The following is a 21,902-nucleotide window of genomic DNA, read 5'->3' as shown; positions in this document are numbered from 1 at the left end:
TTCTCGTATCAGTCTCAGCAATACCAGGCAGCATCACCTCTCCTCTGCTGCTCTGTCTTGTCCATCACAACACGCTGCTTGGCGTCTACTGACGCTAGAGATTTTGGAAGAGAGGTTAACATTTGAACTAGGTTTTCTTAAAATCTTCTTTTATATGCAAGTCATCTTATAGCCAAAATATATACGTACATATTCACATATAATACACATGCTTGAAAGAATTGTTCTGGTACATTTCTGAAGAGAGAAGGGCCATTAGCTGCTACAGTCACAGTGAAGGTCTTTGCTGTGACACACCAAAATGTTATTTCAGCCCAGTACTACTTCTGTACATTATAGTCAGCCCCTGGCTTTCAGGGAGTGTACTTAAAAGTAATTATTTATTAGATGTTCACGCAATGTGCAGCTCTTTTATCCCTGTAGAATCAGCAGCTGGTCCTCTGCTTTTGCTTTGAGAACGAGGATATCTGCATGAATATTTCAGCTTTCGCAGGATTTGAGGTTTTTACATAAAATCTTAAAAAAAAATAAAAAATATGAAAGAACAACAACAAAAAAAAAAACACCACCTTGAACACTTTCAGTGAATGTCCGATGTGTTTGCAGGGACAAGAGTAGATCGCTGCTTGGAAAGCCGCCAGCCCGAGTATTGATTAGTGCCACTTTTTTTCTACTTTAAAAATATTTAATACAATTAGCCATTGGATTCCTCAGCATTTTTAGTACCTTGCTACACCACAAATAGACTCCAGATCTGTACTGCTGACAAGAATTGGGTATTTTTAGTGTTGACACTGCACTCCCTGTTTGCAGCCTGTGTCGGCAGGCCCGCTGACCAGCAGGAGGAAGGCCGCGCGATGCCGAGCTGCCAGAGCCGCTCGCAGCAGCACTGACGGTGCCTGCTGATTGCTTCCCCTGCACGCTGTGCAAACAGGCCTCTGGCTCTTAGGAGAAGGAATTCAGCCTCCTCAGGAGGAAAAGAAAAATAGAGCACAGTAGAAAGAAACGTTATTTTCTTATATTTTTTTAGACATGCAGGTACTGGCATGGCACAAGTGATTAAATTATAGTGACTGTACACAGTGTATTAATATCACACTGTGATATTTAGACTAGCACTATGCTGAAACCTGGACTAAATAAATAGTTTTCTCTAAACAAGGACCAAGCCTTGCATATAGCCAGCATGAGGGCAGAATGTGCTGCCTTGGTTTCTGCTGTGGCTTTGCTATGGGAAGGCTCCAGAGTGCAGCATTCAGGCAGCATTTTGCTTTCTTCGTTAGGAGGTGCTTGTCAATGGCATCTTTTTCACTCAAAGTTCAGCAATGCCTGTTTACAGAGCTCACAAAGAACGTGCCTTTTGCTGGCACCTTTCTGTGAAGCGGCGTGTTAACCTTAAATTCAGTTAAGGAACTGGCATTCAGTTGACTGATTTCTGTGAATGCCAAGGTGTTCATCAGAAAGGTCTTAGCTGCAGATAATGTCTCCCATTTGAACTGAAAAGCTGCTGATTATGCTTAATAACTCCATGCTTAACAACCTTTTAATCGAGATACTATGTATGCATCTGTGTACAGCGCTGATGGCCAAGCAATGAATCCCTGGCTAAATTCACAATGTCAGGTTTTCAAGGAGCATACTGGGTGGCAGACTGTGGCTTTGTAAGAAACAGCAAGCGTGCCCCCCAGCTCTAGTAATTAATCTTACAAGCCACTTTGTATGTAATATGTTTTGAAAAAGGACAGTTTGTCTAGCAACATTAATTCTTGCTTTAACTATTTTGGTTATGATACCACTATTGCCTACTTGATTACAGTAAATAGGTGCTCTGTGAAAGAAGTAGATAAAGATTTCATTTGTTGCAGCATCTCCCTTCAGAAAACCTCTCAAGTGATAAAAGGGCGGGGGGAAACCTTTTAGCACTAGGAGAATTAAGGTTCTGGAATATGGTCTTCCAAGTGCCTTGACTGAAGCTTAGAGGTGTGTGTGTGTGTATTTAAACAAACAGTGAAAAGTATGTATATTTAAACAAAAAAAAAGAGGAAAGCTGCTTATCCCTCCCTTCTTCTCCTGCCCCATAGGATTCCTGGAAGACTGAATGACAGGAGAACTCCCCTGGGAGAGCTGAACTGGATCTTCACAGCCATCACAGACACCATTGCGTGGAACGTCTTGCCTAGAGGTAGGACTCAGGCAGGTGAATCAAGTTTTCATCAGCACTGAGCATTACTTATTCAAAGTAGGATGAAGAATTAGATAAATGAGACACTGAAATAAGGAGAAAATTAAAGCCTGATATTGAAAGAGCAGATCAGATGTGATCTTAAGGCTAGTTGAATTCTTTATGTTCATTCTTCTCAACCGGAAGAACTTTGGTAACACGATGAATAAAAACAAGAAAGACTTTTTCCAGTGCTAACATTCCTTTACCTTGAATAATTTTCTTACTGTATTTGGAAAGAGCAATCTATTTTCTTCCAGCTTTTGTTAGTATCATGCATAACGTTGTTTTTTCCTCTTTGCCGGTAAGACAGTCTGTCTTTAGCATGAGTAACTTCATTCCGTTTTTCTCCACCTGTTCTGCTCTGAATTCATTCTTCTGGAGCACGAGTGGCCGAATTTGTATACAGTTTTCCAACTTTCACTAATGCTCATTACTGCACAAACACTTCTTTGCCTCTCTGGAAGATAGTGTTTGTTATCTTTTAGTACTCATTTTGGCTTTTCATAAGCACACCAAACTGCCAGTTAACAGGTGTTTAATTCATCATTAAATAGTATGCACAAGTCCTTTTCTCCCTTATGAATCTCCAAAACCTTAGGGAAAATGAGTGTAAGTGAAACACTGAAAGAGAAATTTTGCCCAGAAAAGGCAAATCCAACCTGAGCTAGGAAGTGCTTAATTCTTTTAATGAAAAGTGAAGAGTAACTGTGATGTTCTAAGGGAACTCAGAGTGCTGATGTACTTTTAATAGCTGTGATATCACATCACTAAAAAACAGTTGTAGATTTCTTGTTACTGGAATAAAATATTCGTATGTTTTTATCATTGAAAGGATTTTTACTTATTACCTAGAGCACTTGAGTTATAAATATATGTATATAGTAATTCATGCAATCTCTTGACAGATCTTTTCCAGAAGCTCTTCCGGCAAGACCTGCTTGTGGCCAGTTTATTTCGTAACTTTCTCTTGGCAGAAAGAATTATGAGATCTTACAACTGTACCCCGGTCAGCAGCCCTCGTCTACCTCCAACGTACATGCACGCAATGTGGTAAGTTGCACAGCCCGGCTACAAAGGCTGAGTGCTGATGCCTTAAGGAGATTTCAGGAGCTGTACTCAGGAAAGATTGTTACTACTTAAATCTACACAGTGCTTTACTGATTAAGTCACTGGATCAGAAATGAAAGAGCATGTGGCAGTGTTAATACCCACCTCCAAATGTACGTCTTTGTGCATACATAATTGTAATATAATTCTGTAATACGGAAGCTTCAGTTCAGCTATGTAATCTTTTATCCAAATAGAAAGGAAGTGGGGCATCTGCTACCTTTATTTTCACAAAGCAAAGCTAGTCACCTGGAATTGCAAAGGGTGGGAAGAGCTGGGGTCCAAGGGAAACATTCTTACTTTCCATTGTAGAAGAATTTTTTTTACTGCGGAGTTCATCTACTCTCACTATTGCTTTTAAGATGATTAACAGAAATGGATTGCAATGGTGCAGTTATGGAAAACCTCTTAAATGTGGTTTTGGCTATCAAACAAATTAATTAAAAGCTTACTTTGATGCTCAAAGAGTACAAAATTTGGCTAGCTACAGACTGGTAGAGTCAAGCTAATGTAGTTCTTCTAGGAGAAAATGATAGCTGTGTAACTTGCTAAAAGGCTAATAAAATGACAGGTCTAGGTGAGTGGGCTTAATGTGCCTGCGGTTTCAAAATCCTTTTGATAAGTTTCCTCCATAAAAATGTGGGAGAAAATAAATGTAGAGGAGATATGAAGTGATGACAATCAATGCAAAACTGATAGCAACATCACCAATTTAAATTATATTGAATGTTTTCTCTAAGAAATGTAGGCAAGGTAACAGAGAGCCCCAGTAGCATTTGCAGGTGCAAGCAATCAACAAGGAGGCATTTGCTGGTAACACAAAGTTGTTTTAATAATTGAAAAACATGGAGATGGTAGGATAGACTTTGGGTATGTTTTTTTTTTGCAAATTGGATAGCCTTGCTGAATGCATTGTGTGTTTGTACATGGCAATGCTCTTAAGTGCTTTGAATTATCAACTTCTGAGGAAAATCATTTCAGTCACTTATAAATATGGGGAGTTGTTTTATCATTGTGCAGCATGAGGCACTGGGAAATCTGTGAGTGAAAGGAGTAGAAGAAAACCTGAGAGTTCCTGTGGTGTCTTTCAGATGACCTTACAACTCTACTGGGCAGAGCTTGAGCCATGGAACCGTGCATTCACAGTTGCAGTAGAACGAGACATGTTTTTGCTGAAATTTTGAAATGAATACAGTACATTTCCTGAGTTATTTTTAGCTTGCTTATTGCCAGTGTATTAAAAACCTATGTTTCTGGTTCCTAATGAGCATATAGGTCCTGCTTATTGCCAGCATACTAAAAGCCTGTATTTGTTGTTTCCTATGGAGTATAACTTGATGTGGTGTTGCTGTCTGGGTGCTGAAACACAGGAATAGAGCTCAGAAGACCTGGATCCCTACTGTGTCTCTCACAGACCTGCTTGGTACCATGATAGATTCTAGAAAGGCGTTCTTCTCATCTCGTAGTTCTTCCTTGTGAGAAATGGAGCTGAAAATACCTTTGTAAAGCCATTCAGACCGTACCACAGGATAACAGCGTTGTTGCTGATTTTAAGGATTTCTGAGAAGAAGAAATTCCTCAGGAAAGGTCCCATGTGCAAGGCTTTCCTTCTTGTGAATACCAAACACTAGCAAAGGAAAAAGCAAGTGCGCAGAGAATCCCCTGACGCATTTTTTTCTGTGTCCTAAAAAAAAGGTGCCATTTGAATCAAATCCAGGAAAGGAGAATATTCCACTTTTTCAGAGGTGGCTCAGTTCATTATTATGAACGTTCAGAGAAGACAGATTTAGAAACTAATTTAGGCCTCACTTAAATACTTTCTAAAAATAATCCTCTGCACTTTACCCATCACCTTTCATTCAGTACTTTTCTATCGCATTCCAGATCTGAAACCTCCAAACCCATTTTGTTATTTAGATAAACTAGATAATGTGGCTGGGAGGAGGGGAGACTTGGCCAGATGGGTGTTGAAAAGACCCGAAACTTTGGAGCGATTTGATCATCGCCTTGCAAGTTGCTGCTTTGTTAAGTGGTGGAGGCTGCGTGGATGATGCAGCAACTTTCTGCTGGTTGTTGTTTTATGGAGAGCTTCGCACAGGGATTTTGTCGTGTTCCATCTCATCCCCCCACGTGTCAGATTGAATATTTTGGGGAGTGAGGTGAGTCCTGGCCGCTGTTGTCAGCAGGTTTGATCTGCAAGAGGCAGGCAAGAGCCTCCAGGGTTCTCTCCTTCAGCATTACAGATGCATAACGAATGCAGGTAGCGTCTCTGCAGAGTACCAGGCAGTGCTCCTCAGGGACCTGGCTTCAAACTTTAAGGGGCTTCCCCGCCCCTCATGGCATTCCTCCTCTCTTCTGTGCTTCCTGGGTGGTGTTTGTGTTAGTGCCTCGTATCCCCACTGCTCCCCTGTAACCCTGATCCTGTGTGCACCGGGTGCGTGCTCCTGACTCGGTTTTTGTTTTACTGCTTGCAGCTTAAATGGTGGTTTGAAGTGTAGCTTCTCCTCTACATATTAGCATATATCCTCTCTTCCATTATCCTCTGGGTGACAGTCTGGCTTCCTGGACTTTGCTGCTCCATTCACAGTGTTTGCAGAGGATTGCTGAGTTTCTCTCCTCGGAATAAAAATGGGATCTGCATGTGGACCCGATTTGTGTCCCAGCAGAAGGCTGACTGGAGAAGCAAACTACTGTTGTGTTAGAATATTTTTTTTCACTGTGTTTTGCAAAGTCATAAGTCAATGCCAGCGTTTCACTGGAAGCAGTAACACACGGTCTCTTCTGAACTTCCCATAAGCTGCCCTGATCTCCCTCCTTATCTCAGGAGCAGCAGAGAATCTGCCCTCGTGATGCTCTGCACTGGCCTTGCAATTCTTGCCGTTACTGGCAGGAGCTATGAAATGTTTTTTTCTGCTTGACTGAAGCATCAGTTTACCTTATGAATAATTATGCCTGCCCCTCTTCTGAAGTTAAATCTGGACCATTTGCTCTGTTTTTGCTTACCTTTGGGCTTGTTGGATAATTTTGCCGAAGTCACATGTCTTGAGAGTCTTGCACAGGTGTAACAGAAGCACTAAGGTTGTTGGAGGTATGAGTGTTTGTCTTTTGAGTCCTTTTGAAAACATTTTTTTTAAATTGTGACCAATTAAATTGTCATTCTACACAATGGCTCTGGGAGACCACTGCTACCTGTTTTATTAATTGTCCTTTTCACTTAAACAACTGATGAAAAGTGAAAGCTTAATTTTTGAGGGAAAATTTGACCCACAAATTATCTGTCCTTATTTTTCACCAAGAAGGGCATCACATTTAGGAATCAGGAGAGCTGAGCTATGATCCAGTCCTGCTCAGTATATTGTGACGTGCTGCTTCATTCCTCCGTGTCTGTCCTTGGTTGGCTTGCTTTGTTTTACCTGCTTTAGGTGTAAACCCCTCCAGGCATGGGCTGGTTGTGTCCGTGTGGTGCCTGGTGCTGTAGGTTCTTGTATTAATATTAATATATATTGATTGACTGGCTGAGCTATGCAACTTCGAGAGTTGTTTTGTCTGTTGTGCAGTACAAATAGGAGGCCTGATGCTCTGTCAGCATCTTGGTCTCAGTTGTGATGGATTATGGTTTATACATTACTGCTGTTGGCAGCAAGTTATATTCATGGCCTTTGAATAGACCCAATAATGTATTTAGAAATATGTCCTAACATAGGACATATATTAAGAACAAAGTACCTTAATTACACTGTGGAAGAACTATGATTTGTCCATAATAGAAATATTGCAATAGTATATAAACCAAGCATGAAATTCCAGTTGAAAGAAAGTCATAATATAGTGCAAATAAAATACACTTGAAATGGTAGCTGAAAGGGAAGTCATAATACAGCGACCCAATTACAGGTGAGAGAGGAACCAGAGTCTTTGTGGGGGTGTTGCCAAGTAGATGCAGGTCTGCTCACTGATTTCATGGAGTAATGAGCCTCAGTTTGGCTGCACAGAAAAGTCTTAGCATCTTGGCAAGAAGTGATGGTTGGAAAGGGTATTTGGAGCAGTTTGGCATTTGAAGAATTAGGTTAATTCAGATCACACTGTTGATTTAACCATGTATTTTGTGTGTCTGTGTTAGACCACTAGTGGTTCCTAGAAATGTTAAAAACTACAGATAGCTCAATGGAGGGAAATGTAGGGCAAACACAGCAAAACGTGTGCTTTAAGTTGCAGCTACGGTGAGGGAATGCACTGGTAGAAGGATTTTGTAGTTGTGCCAAATATTCATAGCAATAAATATATCTGTATTTCAAAAATAGCTGTCTGAGCATCTCCCTAGCTGTCTTCCCCTAAAGCAGGCTTAGGGAGTTCACAGTGTCACTGCGAAGCAGGTGAATTTAGGCTGAAATCTGAAAATTCCATCAAACAGGGTATGTTGTTGAGTTGTACTTGCAGAAAAACATAGAAAATCTTGTCCGACATATTTGCTACAGAGTGAAATATTTAAGAGTTCCAGGAATACAAACTGTGAGCAGGTACCCTGGTGCCTGAGCCCCTAGACTACAGATGGCTTCAGCATCTCCTTAGCTGCTGCTTAGCAGTAAGAAATACCATTTTTCACTAATATTATGTGCAGTGCAATATAATACAAGCTACTCCCAGAAAAAGACAGAATGCCAGAAGATGTCAATAATACTTTATTAAATAAAAAAAAAAAAAAAGTGACACGGGAGTTAAAAGGATTAGACACTGACTCAGAAAATTTTAGTTGAATGTGAGAAAATCTGCCTTCATGCTCTGCCAGCTAATATAGCACATGTGGGTGAAGGAAGACTAAAGCACATCTCTAACCATGTTTCATTTATGTTGCTGAAGTATTACTGTGGGCTCTCATTTCTGAATGTTTCATGGATTTACACAATAAAACGGCCATTGAGCAGAGCTGGCCTTCTGTTCCTTGTGTACAAGTCCAAACTTTGCAGCACCCTGGGGGAAACAAAGTAAAGGCAGCTGGATGAATTAACATTAAGTTAATAAAAGTTTAACCAGTCCTAGTGTAATGAAATTGGTATTGGGGAAGGGGGAGAGATGGAGCCTGGGGACATGCGAACGGGGACTTTGTGCTGAAGGGCTAAGAAATACTGAAGCTGAAATAAGAAGACATATTTCTATCTTAAAATGAGAGAGTGACTGGATTCAGGAGAGCTCTTTCACTGTTTAATTTTTATTGTAGAATTATGAAAGAGCAATGTTCTTTCGTTTTTCCTTCTCATATATTCAGAAATGCTGTATCCTTTCCCAAGACGATAGCTGGCATCTTGTCTTTTGAGGACCTTGTTGAACTGACGGGTCGGTGCAGGGCGTTGTTGGTTTGTGTTCTGTACAGACTGCTGCCTCTATTGCTCTGCAACGGGGACGTGGGGTTGTTGGGAGAGTGCAATAGTGAGGGAGGGAAGGACAATGCTGCGGTATTACCCAGCTCTTGGAGCTAATGTAGTGAAAACAAATCTTCCACAGCACTTTGCAAACGGTAATCTCCACGAAGAAGGAAGAGAGGTAGCAATCTCTTGGGCTGGCTTTCATAAATCACTTCTAGGACACAGTGCCACCCATCCTTGTTCCCCTGCTGCTCCCTAATTTATCTCCTGTTTGTGTGCTAAAGCGTAATATTAGTTCAGAGAGCATATCTACAAATTGCCTACCTTTCTAGTTCCCTTTGGCATATTGAAACAGTCAATCACTTCTCCTACTACCCATCACCAGCAGGCATTATTTTCACCATGACTGTATCGAGCAGTTTTCCCCCTCTGCTTTTCTCCATGTACTCAGGGGCACCAGTCCTCTACCATTCTTTTGTGGCTTGTTTTAAATCTTTTAATTACCGTAATGCCTATTTAAAAGCAGTCATTTATTTTGCCAATGCAGTGAGTTAGCTGAGTGACAACTCGTTCATGAATTATGCAGCCCAAAGTCTAGCAAGCAACGTGTAGCTGTTCTTCTAGGGGTTGGAAATAGCGTGGTGTGTACTTCGGGCAAAACTGGTGTTTACTCATGTGTCTCGTTGGGTGGGCAGGTTTTCTGTCTTGTTTCTTACGGAGAGGAAGCGGAAATGGCATGTTGGGCTACTTCGGAAAGGCTGGAGAATCATTTTAAGCAGTTGAATTGATGAGAGTCTCTTAAGCAGTTGATGTTAATCAGTAGCTCTCTAGTCTGTGATGAGCAGTAACGTTAAGGTTTTATGTCGGTGGTTACACTCTTTTAAAAGATTGAATAACATCAGCTGTGTGGCCACATTGATTTTTAATGGCCTGTTTTTTGAAGCATAAAAAGAGATTTTGTTTTAATCTACTAAAAGCTCTTTTTAAATTTTAGTTTGTTCTTTCTGATAACATTTAAAACCTTTGAGAATTGACCTTGCAGGGCTGCTTTAGACATTTTTATAGCAGTATTAGTGCCTCTTACCTAAAATGACTTTGAGGAGCTCAGCATCTTAGTTCTGTGCCTCTGCAGTATAACGACCCACGTAGAATCCTTTTATAGGCAGCCACGGTAAGACCAGTTGTCTCTGATCGCTAAGCCCTTTTCCTCCCTCCTAGTAACATTTACCTCAAAAGGCGGTGTGTATTGGCATTTTCTAAAGTCTGAGAGAATTTCTTCAGGTGGTACTGCCCATTCCTCCAAGCACCTGGTAGTCAGGAATATTCATTCTTTGCTTGAAGCAAAATTATCTTTATAATTGTACTAATTGACTTTTCCTCAACGAGGCATAAACATATCTCATCAGTTCTGTGTAAACATTTTGGCTCCAGCATGGGACTTTACTGAGCATGTGGGAAGCATTTGTTGCCTGTGCTTTGATTGTCTCTTGACTACCTCTTAATTATATTGGCAGCATATTGTCAAGTGGAAGGCAAACGCTGTGGAGCAGAGGGACAAGGTCTGGGACAGCTAAAACGAGCTGCATCTCCTGAATCCATAGAAAAATGCAAGAGCCTTGTAGTTTATTTTTCTATCTAATTGGAGAGGTTGTTTTTAGCTGAGAACAGCTGCCAGTTAGGCTAATGGGATAGATTTCGCTTGGTAATTCTGATGGGAGGATTTGTTTGACTTGGAGCAGGGCGATTTAAGAACTTACTAGAGCAGGTAACTGAAATGCACTGTATCGATTATCACATCTGGCCTTATGTCTGCAGGCGTTCCTAGAAGAAAAACTGCTTAAGCCTATTGAGGTAAACCCATGATGGCCACAAGTCATTAAAGAACAAATGTGTCTGGAGAGTAAATTAGTTTCTTTTGTTTAAGAAACCCAAGAGGTGGTGGGCTAACTTGCTAGCCTCTCGGAGTGCATAAATTCATATGTTAAAATGAAAAGAGCATGGGATGTCTATGGTTAGAGCGGGGATAATGGTTTCTTGGGTGAAAAGTACCCATTTCACATTTTTAGAGGTGTTTCGGGAACTTTGGAGACCAAATCCATTCATTTTAGTTTGGCCCTCTTTTAGTTTAGTGTGAGCATTTTGAAGCAGACAGTACCACGTTGCATTTGCACTCAGTCTACCACAACAGCTTCCCTGGCCACTGTGCGTAGTTTATGTGCTGTTAGTATTATAGATCACAATACTTTACTATTACGTAGCACAGCGGATAAGTGTAAAACCAGAACTGTTTAAACGTTTCCTGTTCTTCTGGCTTAGTGTTCATCCCTCCATCCTTAGGGTGAGTCACGTAGAGAATTCTTTGTCAATAAGGTCTCCGTGCAAAACCAGCCCGGAGTTAGATTGATGGAGACTGAGTTCCTTTTCTCAGTGATATGTACAATGACAGTGCCTCTGTCGAGGATGCTGAAAAGGAGAGTTAGAGCAGCAGTGTAGGTACATGTATATCCCCACGGTATGGGTTGGAGGGCTTGTCAGCAGGACTACATCTTCCCAAGCTGTTCTGATGTGACTCGAATACAGAGTAAGCAAGGCTTTGGATGCATACAGGGAGGTGTGTGCCTGAAGGATTATGGCTTGGAGCTAATCTAGGATTAAGTTCATTTTTTTAATTTAAAAAAAGTCATAAATTTTTGCATGAGAACAGGATATAATAACACTTAATTCACTCCTGCTTCTCTGTGCATTACAGAGAGGAGCAGTTTCTGCGAACTTCAGCTAGAGATGTTGTTACCTTGCTCACAGTGGTGGGGCAGCATGCTATGATGCTGGACTAGACCTCCTCAGTGTCTCTGAATAGTTTTCAGGTGTTAAAACTGCCTTTAGAAAGGGAATATTAAGCATTGCTAAGCCACTCTGACAGCATTGCTTTGTCCATATTCTTGTATGATATTGCTTATGGATAACTAGTAATGGCTTTTTCCTCTTTCACTGTTTTGTCTAGGCAAGCATGGGACCTTGCGGTTGATATTTGCCTTTCCCAATTACCTACAATTATAGAGGAAGGAACTGCATTTAGGGTAAGTTACATAATATATTGAAATGTTGTGTCCCAGCATAACCCATTATTGGAAACCTCAGTTCAGCACTTCACTTTTGCATTTTTAAATTTGAATTGTTGCAATTTAGTGGTTTATATTTTTGGAAAACTGTAGATCTAGATTCACCTCATTTAGAAGAATAGATTTAACATAAACTTCACACTCTTCACTGTTGTATATGTCTGACTCAACCCATACTGAATTCAAACACCTGTTTCTGTAGGTGTATTTGTATGAAATATATATAGATCATGTGTGCCAGGATGCCTTTTCGATGTAAAATACCATAAAAAGGACATCTACTAAATGATAGTTTTCTGGTTTTAAAAGTTGGTGAGGATGAAATTCTTGCGAGTAGAAATGGTGTTTGAGACCTGACTTTCAAAATTTCTGGGCACTCAATCACAACTAACAGTATTGCTATACATACACACACACAAAATGCCAGCATGATTTTTGTAATGAAAGACTTCAGCTTCACACAATGCAAAAATTAGGTCTTAGTGAAGATATTTTCAAGTAAACATAAAATAGAGGAGACTGAGCATATGTCCAAAGCCTTTTCTTACTCATAGTGCCACTAATGAGTCACTGTCTGTTGTGGTTTTTTTTAGCAGAGAGCAGAAAGGTAAAGTTTTTAATACTGTATTTGGCTTAAGTTCCTCTAGTCAGTATAGATTTTTGATATTCCTTTGATATTTTATGGATGGAAACCTTTAAATAATAGTTACTGTAGAACCTCAGATGCCTATTCCACTATGACATTCTCACAGATTCTGGATTGTGAATTCCATTAAAGTCACTTAGAAAAATCCATATCCAGATATGGGATATTCATATCCAGTTATAGCCAATGTCCTATCTCCCAGTTTGGATTTGCTACTGGAAGTGTACCCGAAGAGATTCACAAGGTGGGGTTGTAATGATTTATGAGGAGGTTTCTGATCCTGACAAATGTAATTTCTCATGTATTTTGACCAGACCTCGGGGTATGTGGAGCTCTCAGTCTGCAGTTGCAGCTGGAGGAGCTGGGTGCTGCAGGTTCCCAAACTGGCCTAGACACTAGAAGTAAAGGCAGGAGCAAGTCCTCATCTGTGCTTGGCCTTACACTTTTATTTAAAATCCCACCCAGTTAATACCGTGTAGCTCCGTGCCTGTTGTGTAGAGAACAGTTACTAACCTGTTGAATGTCTCTCTCAGACGCCTACCGAAATAGCACAGAACTTGGCTATTAGGTTGGGAGGGAGTGGGAAGGTTTTAGCTTTGTCCTGTGACAAATGGTGGGGGAAGACAGATATTGCACATCTCTGATCTACTCCTTGTGTTCTAATCAAAATTTCGCCCTCAACCCTCTTGATTTATTCCGGCGGGAGGTGGTGTATATCAGAGGAGGCTTGCTGCTGGCCGGCAGTAATGCAGCAAGGGATGGTTGTTTAATGCCAGGCAGGGGAAGGGGCGTTGTGTTCCTGAGGTTAGTCAGCCTGCTCCCTGCCGGGGCTGACAGAAGCGGCGGTGCTGGGCCCGAAATGCCCGGGGAGCCCAGGATCACCTGCGGCCCTTCTCTGGCCCCGCGGGCCGCTCGGGGCTGAGCGTCCAGGCAGGCCCTGGATAAAGCAATCCCTAATCTCCTTAGGGCTGTTCTGTTGCAGCAGCACGATATAAACCACGTGCTCCCGGCTTCTGCTTATTCTCTTGGTGTTCTTCGCTAGGCAGGCCTGGACAATAACCTGAGGGAGCAGAGCCTGGGGGCTAACGATGGCGGGGGCCTGGTGGGCTTCTTGTGGGTTTGGGTGGGTGTAGGCCCCCTCCTCCCGTCTCTTCCCTGCCCTTGATTTTTGTTTCCCCAGGATTTCTAACTGGATGTTAGTACTTTCTGACACCTATTTTGTACTATGGGCTGTGCAAGCTAGGTGGCAAAAAGAAAGGGGATGCTCCCTGGCTGATGTGCCCAAGGACTGTCCATGGAGCAGAGCTTTGGGAGTGGGTGTTGTGTTATTGACCAGTCCCCGATGGTGTTAAGGGAACAGATAAACCTAAATATTTTAGGTTTTTCCATAGTACTTTTCGTGCTGATGTCTAAGCACCAAAGCACAGCTATTAGCTGATATTGGGAGTTCATCCCACTCCTGATATGTTTCCCTGATGCCCTGCTAAAGGTATTAAATACTGCAGCTCTCTGCAGGTTACTTCTCTGTTCATTTATCCAGGATATCTCTGTGAGTGGGTTACCTCCAGTTAAATGTGTGGGTTCAGTATTGTAAGTACACTTACAGGTTTTTTGTTTGTCTTTAGAAAGTTATTTTACTGTGTTATGGGGGTCAGAAGTGATGGATAGCTAAATAAAAGGTTTGAATTAAAAAAAAAAAAAAAAAAAAAAAAAAAAAAAAAAAAGACATCTACCTTGCAACCCAAGCCAGCACATCTGAATGGCCACCTGTTTGGAGGACAGGTTTATGGCAGCCAAGGAGGAGTGAGATGTGGATGGATTCATTTTTCATTGCTGTTGGACTGCATTCACTGTGGTCTGGGCAGAGGCAGCGCTGTGTGCTAAAGAAGTGAAAGTACCTCTGCAGAGCTGATAAATTGACTGCTCTGTCTGCATCTCATGTGGAAAGGGTTACCCAGATTTTCCCCGGAGCTTTTGTGATACCTTTTCCTGTTTCTCTAGCCTTTCCTTCCCCTTTTTCAAACACTTATATTGGAAAATGCAAATATATTTAAAGGAAATTGTATCTGATCAGTCCTTGGAAAATTTCTTCATTAAAAAAGAGACCAAACAAAAATTAAATAGATTACTTTTCGGAGACAATAAACCATTTGAGTCCGTAGGTTCCAAGACTAGCTGCTTCCCTTGTTCTAAAGCCAAACCTGCATCCATATTCTTGCTTTAACAGCACAGTCCCTTCTTTGCGGAGCAGCTGACGGCATTCCAGGTGTGGCTGACGATGGGTGTGGAGAACCGCAACCCTCCGGAGCAGCTCCCCATTGTCCTGCAGGTGAGCTCGGCCGCCGGCCCCTCTGTGCACAGCTCTCCCTGCCCGCTGAGTGCTACGCTGCCAACCAGATGGCGTTTGGGTACAGAGATTACGTGGGCTCCTTCAGGAATAATTAGAGCTGATTGCGTGTTTGCTAGACCTGTGCAGATGAAGATAAAGTGCTTTTCTTCCCCCGTACCTTCACTCTCTGTTGAGCACGACTTCCTGGAATCGTCCATTTGCAGCTTCAACAGTGTCAGGCTGTGCTGCCTCCTATTTTGCTGTGAAATAGCAAGACTTTTTCACAGAGTAGCGCATCTTTGTTTTCTCCTGTAGTATCTCCTCATATATGCTAGCTCTGTCATGCAGAGACTTTTATCTCCTGTATGTTTTCTCAAAGTGGGCATTGCTGCAGTGTAAATGGTTTGGAAACAGCTTCCTTTTCTGTGCTGCTGGTACAGCCTGGTAAGTGTTCCCTTTAATGCGATGGTGAAATTTCACTGCAAGAACAGAAACAAGTCTCTGAAGACTGTGCCTGGAAGGAACGTAGAGTTCTGGTAGGCATTTGCTCAGACTACACAAAGTTCATTTGTAGAAAGAAGAAGTAAATCTAGCAGAAACATAACACCTCATTTCAAATCATGTTTTATAGCGAGGAAAATATGACAGTTGTTCATCTGCTCTTGCCCTCTCCTCAGATGTTTGTATTGACGGAAATATAAACCCTCATTAAGGTAGCTGTGGTATCTTTTCTATCAGGCAGCAAAATTTAAATTCTTCCTGTTTAAAGGTACATGGTTCCAGTCATCTCTACAAGGATGTGTGATTTCTTTCACTAAATGTGAGAAGACTCACCTTCCCTCTGTTAGCTACCAACTTGTTTTGTGACTGACAGCACCATCAATCTTTGTGAGACCAAATCTTAATTTCCCTAAGCCTCCCAAGTCTCGAGAGATCAGCTGGATAAACAAATGTAAGGTTTGTCTCTGTCACTGCAATGGGAGAAGGCAGGCTTCTACTCTAGCACCAACGTTGCTGCTTTCCAGTCAATTATTTGGCACCAGAGGACTCTGCAGGTAGCTTAACCTTGCAGTGGAATTGAGAGGTCACCTGGCGAAGGAATCTGCTTTCCTTCCCGGAGCAAAAATGAGCTAGGACAAGGTAATTATTCTTACAGTTAAGGTGTACGTAGTTGTTGAGTGGGATAAGTTGGCTTGTTAACAGTTTGGAGATGCTTTGAATCAGAGAACAACAGCTTAGGAAAGGAGAGGAACTGTGTTTCAGACCCCGCTTTGAGTGCCTTTTTGCTTTGAGCCCCTGAGAGTGCTTAAACTGCACTGCTGCAGCCTGACAAAGGTTGATTCTGTTTTCCCATTTTAGATGTGCCCCTGGGGGAAGATAGTACTTGAGTGCCAGGGGCATGGTGCCAGCCATGCAAAGCTTGGCTTTCTCAAGGGCACGGAAACGGTCCTTTGTAAATGGCCTTCTGTTGGCTTCAAGAAGTTCCAGATTCCACTTCTTGAAGTTCCAAATTCCATTCCAAATCTTGCTGTGTATGGGGCAGGTTGAACACAGGTGGCCTCCTGGTGTGGGGGGGAGAGGAGTTATGGAAGACAGCACTCAGCATATGCAAACGCTCGATGCTTGAGGAGGTGCCTCCTGTCATAGGATTTTTCACCTGGAAATCCTTTTCAGTTACATGCTTTTTTTTTTTTTTTCCCAGCTACAATAGAATTTATGGCTTTACTTTCTTTCTTTCCTTTTTCTTTTTTTTTTTTCTTGAAGGTCAGTTAATAACACCATTGTCAAATCTGTATGCCTCCCATGTCTGCGTAAGCACCCTGCATCTGATATGTTCTTTGCTGTCGTTTCAGTTCTGCCCCAGCTTCCACCATGCCCTGGTTTCTATTACTGCTTTAATCTTAAACAGCTGGCCCTGTTATTCCTGTGCTGGGCATCTTTAAAGCACACTGTTAATCGTGCCAAGTTCTGTAGTAAGTTTATGGAATAGGCTGGTGCCAACTAGGGCAGGATGACCAAAATGCTTTCTCTTATGACCTATCTTGGGATCTGAGCTTGCATATTCAGAGGTGAAACAATTAGAGCAATTAACACGCCCTCCCATGTAAGCATCTTTTTCATCAGGACTTTCTCTGCACAGCTTTAGTATCTAGTGTCAGTTGTCCATGATATGAGATGTAAGCCAAGTAATTCAGTTATTTTTCAATATTAAACATGAAAAACAATTTAATTTGAATATGCAATGTGGAAAAACATTGAGAAGGGGATGGAATTGGGGAGCTAAATCAGCGAGTTGCTTTTCCTAAGACCCATGCTGAGGGATGTTACTCATTTTAAACTGAGGATTAAATGTTGCATTCCAATATCTTACATCTGTTAAGGAGATTAAGAACTGAAAGTCTGTCTGTTAATATTTCACACCAGGGTAGGTATAAGCCAGTAAACTACCACCTCATTATCGTTGTCAGACTCCGTTTTAATGAGATTTTTATTAACGACTAATGTGACCTTTTGCTTCCCCCTTAAGTCTCTTATATTGATTTGCCAAGGAAAGCAAAGCCTCTTTTTCTTCTTCTGAGCTGTTTTGAGTACTGGCAGGCTGGTGCTGCTGCTCACCTTTGAGTCCTTCCTGCAAATTCAATCCTGTTTCTGCTTTACCGAGAAAAGGCAGAAAGCTGAGAGTATTTCAAATCTGTAGTGGCTGCTTCCAGCTAGCAGAGCTGTGCTGCACAGGTACCATTGCACTTCAGAGAAATATCAACAGGGAGGGCAACTGGAGCAACAACTGGGAGCCTGAGGGTGCCTGTATTCCATGGAAAACATTTGCAAGTGTCTGCCGAAACTTCGTGGAGGGGAGCATTGCTGGAAGGGAGCAACCCACTGGTGATGCTATTCAGTGGGGTGAAAGCTTTCAGCAGCCAGGGTTTGTCCTGCTACTTTTTCCATTTAGATTGTCATTTTTTTCAAAGTTACGTGATGATCCCGAGGTCCTTTTATGTTCACAAAGAGCTTTGTTTTTTTCTAGTAATAACTGTTGTCCCTTTCCTCTACAGGTTCTTCTGAGCCAGGTACATCGGCTCCGAGCTCTCGATTTGCTGGGAAGATTTTTGGACCTGGGGCCCTGGGCAGTTAGCTTGGTGCGTTTGTGTTGCGTGATGTCTTGTAAAAGTCAATTAGACCCTCAGTGTAGGTGATAAATATAAACGGTGATTTATGGAAGGGAGGTGTGGAGGATAGTCCACGGATTTGACAAATGACTGCGTTTTATGTATTCTTCACTCATATGAAATGGAGCAAGCATCCCTAAAAGAAAAGTGGTTTATATTAATCAAGGAGGCCAAATAGCTTTTCATTTGCGTTACTACAAAGAGGAGTTACTTAGACACGGCTGAGTGTAAAATATTGGAAGCTACAAAACTGGAGGAAATATCCAGGTCAAGTAAGGAGGTTTGTCATGTAAAATAAATAACAGCAAAAAGCACGTATGTTTATCATCCTCCTCTCTCAGCTTACTAGCTGCATCATTTTCTTCTCTTCTTTATCAGTTTGGTCTCTGGGTTGCATAAGCTTTGTATAAGCTCCTCTGAGAGGAGGCAACTGCCTTCTGCATTTTGGAAAGTGGCTAGCACAATGCAGATAATAAATAAGAATGAAACAGAGGAGCAGTTAAAAGCACGCTTGTAAATGGAGCTATTTGTTGGTAACGGTGATGAAGACGAACCACCAGCTGGCAGAGAAATGGCTCTATCATGGGCCTTTTTATTGGCCTTCTTTACCTTTCATTTTCATCCTCAAGACTCCTTCCTGCACCACCTGCAGCTCTTCACAGCCAGCTTATCCCACAGTAGTAAGAGGAAAGTATGCTTTAAAGGTGGCTTGAAGCCCTCTGGATTATAAACTTCTGTGAGGATCAGAACGTAGCTGCGGGTAAGCCACAGCTGCCCTTGCTGTGGCTGTTCTGCATGTTGGGGGGGACCCACCAGGATCGCAGGCTCCTGGCAGCGTGCCCTCCATGCAGCTGGCACGTCCTCGAGGGAAAGTGCGATGCTCCCCGTACGGTTTCTTTCCATGGCAGTCTGGGAAGGGTACCGCAGTCACGGTGGGATTCTCAGAGATTTAGCACATCGCGTGTCCTCCTGTGAGCAAAAAGCTTGGTAAGAAGTCTGTGTAAGTGAGAGGCCTGTTTAATTTCCAGTGGGAAGACTGTAATTATCGAGCTTTTGCAATATGTTTACTTGTGAAAGCAAATGGCCCCATCAGAGAAGAACACGACATATCATGAAGCATAAAATAGCACAGGCTGTAACGAGTAGAAGCTAGTGCTAGATTAACTCTGAGTCTCACCGGACCAAATGAGTCTGAAAATACCTGGTGACATCCAGGATTAAAATGAGCAATAGGCAAATACGCAGGGATCCCCAATTTACTAGAAATGTGTGAAATTGTTTTGTACCAGATTTCTCATCTGTGTTATTAAATGTGCTACATCTTCACAAAATGTTCAGTTCTGCCTCTGTGCAGTGCTGCTGCTTCAGAGCTGAGGGGTTTCTGAGGGTTTGCTCTTCTCTCTGGCTCCGCAGGCCCTGTCTGTTGGCATCTTCCCATACGTGCTGAAGCTACTTCAAAGTTCAGCTCGTGAGCTGAGACCACTTCTTGTCTTCATCTGGGCCAAAATTCTCGCAGTGGACAGTGTGAGTACTTCCGAATACAGCTGCTCCTGTGTTTTACAGCAGTGTGCCTTTTTCCCCTTTGCTTAATCCAGTTGCTTTACAGTTTAGATTTTCTCTTGAGGCACTTCAAAAGGATGCTGTATTATCTGAAGACCAGTGTATTTCTCATTAGATTATCCCACTTGTATGCAAAACTGATTTTTTTGGTGACTTTAACTTAGGAGTCCTCTTCCAAGTCTGATGTGATACTTACTATCTTTGTGCATTGCTGCAGTGAACATGGTTGGGGTAGAAGTATTTATCCTCCACAGAAGACATTTTATTCCTATCACAGGTCCACGATTCTGGTCTTCTCTACAATATTTTGTCACCTTCAGGTTAAGGTTTAAAAATGATCCCTGTTTTTTTTAAAGGTGGTCTTAGCTCTAGCTTTTTGTTGTTGTTAGTGCTGGGTTTTGTGTTTGTTTTTTTAAATAAATAATTGAGCAGATAAGTAATTATAGATACATTTGTAGTCGTATATATGACTAGGATTTGTGGTTGCAGTTAGTTGAGCACTTGAAAATTATTAGGAATGCTACACACAGTTAATTGTAGGCACAATTATAAGCTGATCTACAAGCAGTTTAGACAGCTTTATAAGTTGGATCTTGCCTATTTTGCTTTTTATTTTTATTATCTCTCTTCCATTTCAGTTTGGAGAATAATACTGAATTTGTTGGAATTTTTCCCTGCTGCTCATATAGCATTGTCAGGTTTAGTTTTATAAATATATTTTCATTAACATCCTAAGAGGATTTTGGAAAGCAAAGAAAATGAAAACTATTCATCTTAGAGCTACTCTTGAAAATCTTATTTTGATGCATGCCTCTCCATGGCTCACACTTCAGCCCCAGGTATGTTATGGAGTAGGCTCATGTATAATTTACGTGGGTGTCACGCCATCCTTCACTGTCTCTGGTGGCAGAGCCAATCTGAGAGTGCTCTCTTTCACCCCTGCCCTCTCCTGCCAGCATCAGTATTGCTCCCTTGCTCTGTTTTATTGCCCTGTTCATTTGGTAGGCCACGCTTTAAAAAACAAAACAGCAAAAATGCTTTTCAGTTCTGTGTTGGGTTTCTTCCCATTGTTTCAATTCCCTGTCTCCTCAGACAAGTGGTGTAAGTGAGATGGGAGGAGAGGGCAACGGCAGCAGGAAAGGGGAATGAACGTCACCAAGGCAGGGGACAGGCAGTTGCTTGGATTGCTGCACCGTAAAGGGAGCAAATACGTCCTAGTATCAGAGGCTAAAGGACTGCTGTACTGATAGCTGGCAAGTGAGAAGAAAGCAGTGTCCTTCCCTCCCCTGCTGACACGAGGTTTGGCCGTGTACATTTGAAACAAAGCATTGCAAAGATTAAAAAATGGTAATTGTGGGCCTGGTGTAATTGCGTGGCAGCACACACATGGGTGAGCAGGAGGCTGCGGGGCCACGGTTCTCGCCCTGCCCTGGGCTGCACTGCCTGGGTCAGCACAGGGGGAGTGGGGGCCACCTCTGTCACCCAAGCAGAAGCCATCGCCCAGCATCAGGGGACGTGTGTGTGTGTGTCCAGATGTTCTGCCAGGTAGTCTTCATCCCTGCAGTACCTGAGCAGCTCTGTCTCCTTCTTCTACCACCCCCTGACCGTGCACTGTGTTTGGCTCCAGGAGACCGGAGCTGATGAAATTACTTTCATTAGGACTGGAGCTGAGCTGATTGCTCATGCCTCTTTGCCTGGGGTATGAGTGAGAACAAGTTATGTAAGACTCCTAAGTGCCCTGGAGAGCAGAACATCCTGCTGAGATAATACTTCTGTTCTGGATCCTCCTGCTCAGACAGGGAGGCAGAAGGAAGGTGCTGTGGGGTGAGACAGCAGCGCAGTGTGCCCCACGTCCCTTCAGACAGCACCGTCCCTCCTCGTGGTATCCTGCGAGTTATACCTCAGCATTAACGAATCACAGGACAAATCAGTGACGTTATAGCACCACCACATCTCAGAATTGTTTGTGCGATGTGTAGGTGAAAATAAGCACGGGAGTATTTAGATTAATCTGCTTTAATTCCATGTATAATCAGATGATTTTTCATAGGATATTCAATGAGGACTTTAGTCATCTCTTCCTGAAGCCTGCTGGAGTATTTCTAGACAGTCCACCTGCAGAGCTGCATAACAAGTGAAGGTTCAAAGTTGCCTCCTGTAGGTATCTGGCAGGTATAGGGTGGTGTAGGAGTAGCATTATGTGCTGCCACACGTAGATGGCCATAAAACTGGCAAATGCAGTTTAGGTCAAGATTTTGCCACATGCTACATTGATAACGTTTGGTAAACAGCACCATCGAAATTTGAAATACTTGAATTTAAACAGAAAAAATTTTCCCTCTTGTGATTAAGGATTATAATCAGAAATTTAAGCAAGACTAAAAAAAAAA

General features: G+C 42.2%; 1 protein-coding gene across 4 annotated transcripts in view; it reads left to right on the top strand.

Annotated features, from left to right (window-relative positions):
• Window positions 1-21,902, top strand: part of RPTOR (regulatory associated protein of MTOR complex 1) — a 135,992-nt gene that overhangs the window by 59,204 nt on the left and 54,886 nt on the right. For all 4 annotated transcript variants that reach the window (XM_084492694.1, XM_084492693.1, XM_084492692.1 and 1 more), the window contains exons 8-13: window positions 2,082-2,182; window positions 3,130-3,274; window positions 11,693-11,768; window positions 14,684-14,785; window positions 17,839-17,922; window positions 19,366-19,476. In XM_084492694.1, the coding sequence (XP_084348820.1) occupies window positions 2,082-2,182; window positions 3,130-3,274; window positions 11,693-11,768; window positions 14,684-14,785; window positions 17,839-17,922; window positions 19,366-19,476 (619 nt within the window). The remainder of the gene's footprint in view (window positions 1-2,081; window positions 2,183-3,129; window positions 3,275-11,692; window positions 11,769-14,683; window positions 14,786-17,838; window positions 17,923-19,365; window positions 19,477-21,902) is intronic.

Source organism: Aythya ferina (assembly GCF_964211825.1).
Source record: "Aythya ferina genome assembly, chromosome: 18".
Taxonomy (NCBI): Eukaryota; Metazoa; Chordata; class Aves; order Anseriformes; family Anatidae; genus Aythya; species Aythya ferina.
This window is presented reverse-complemented; position numbering and strand designations above follow the sequence as displayed.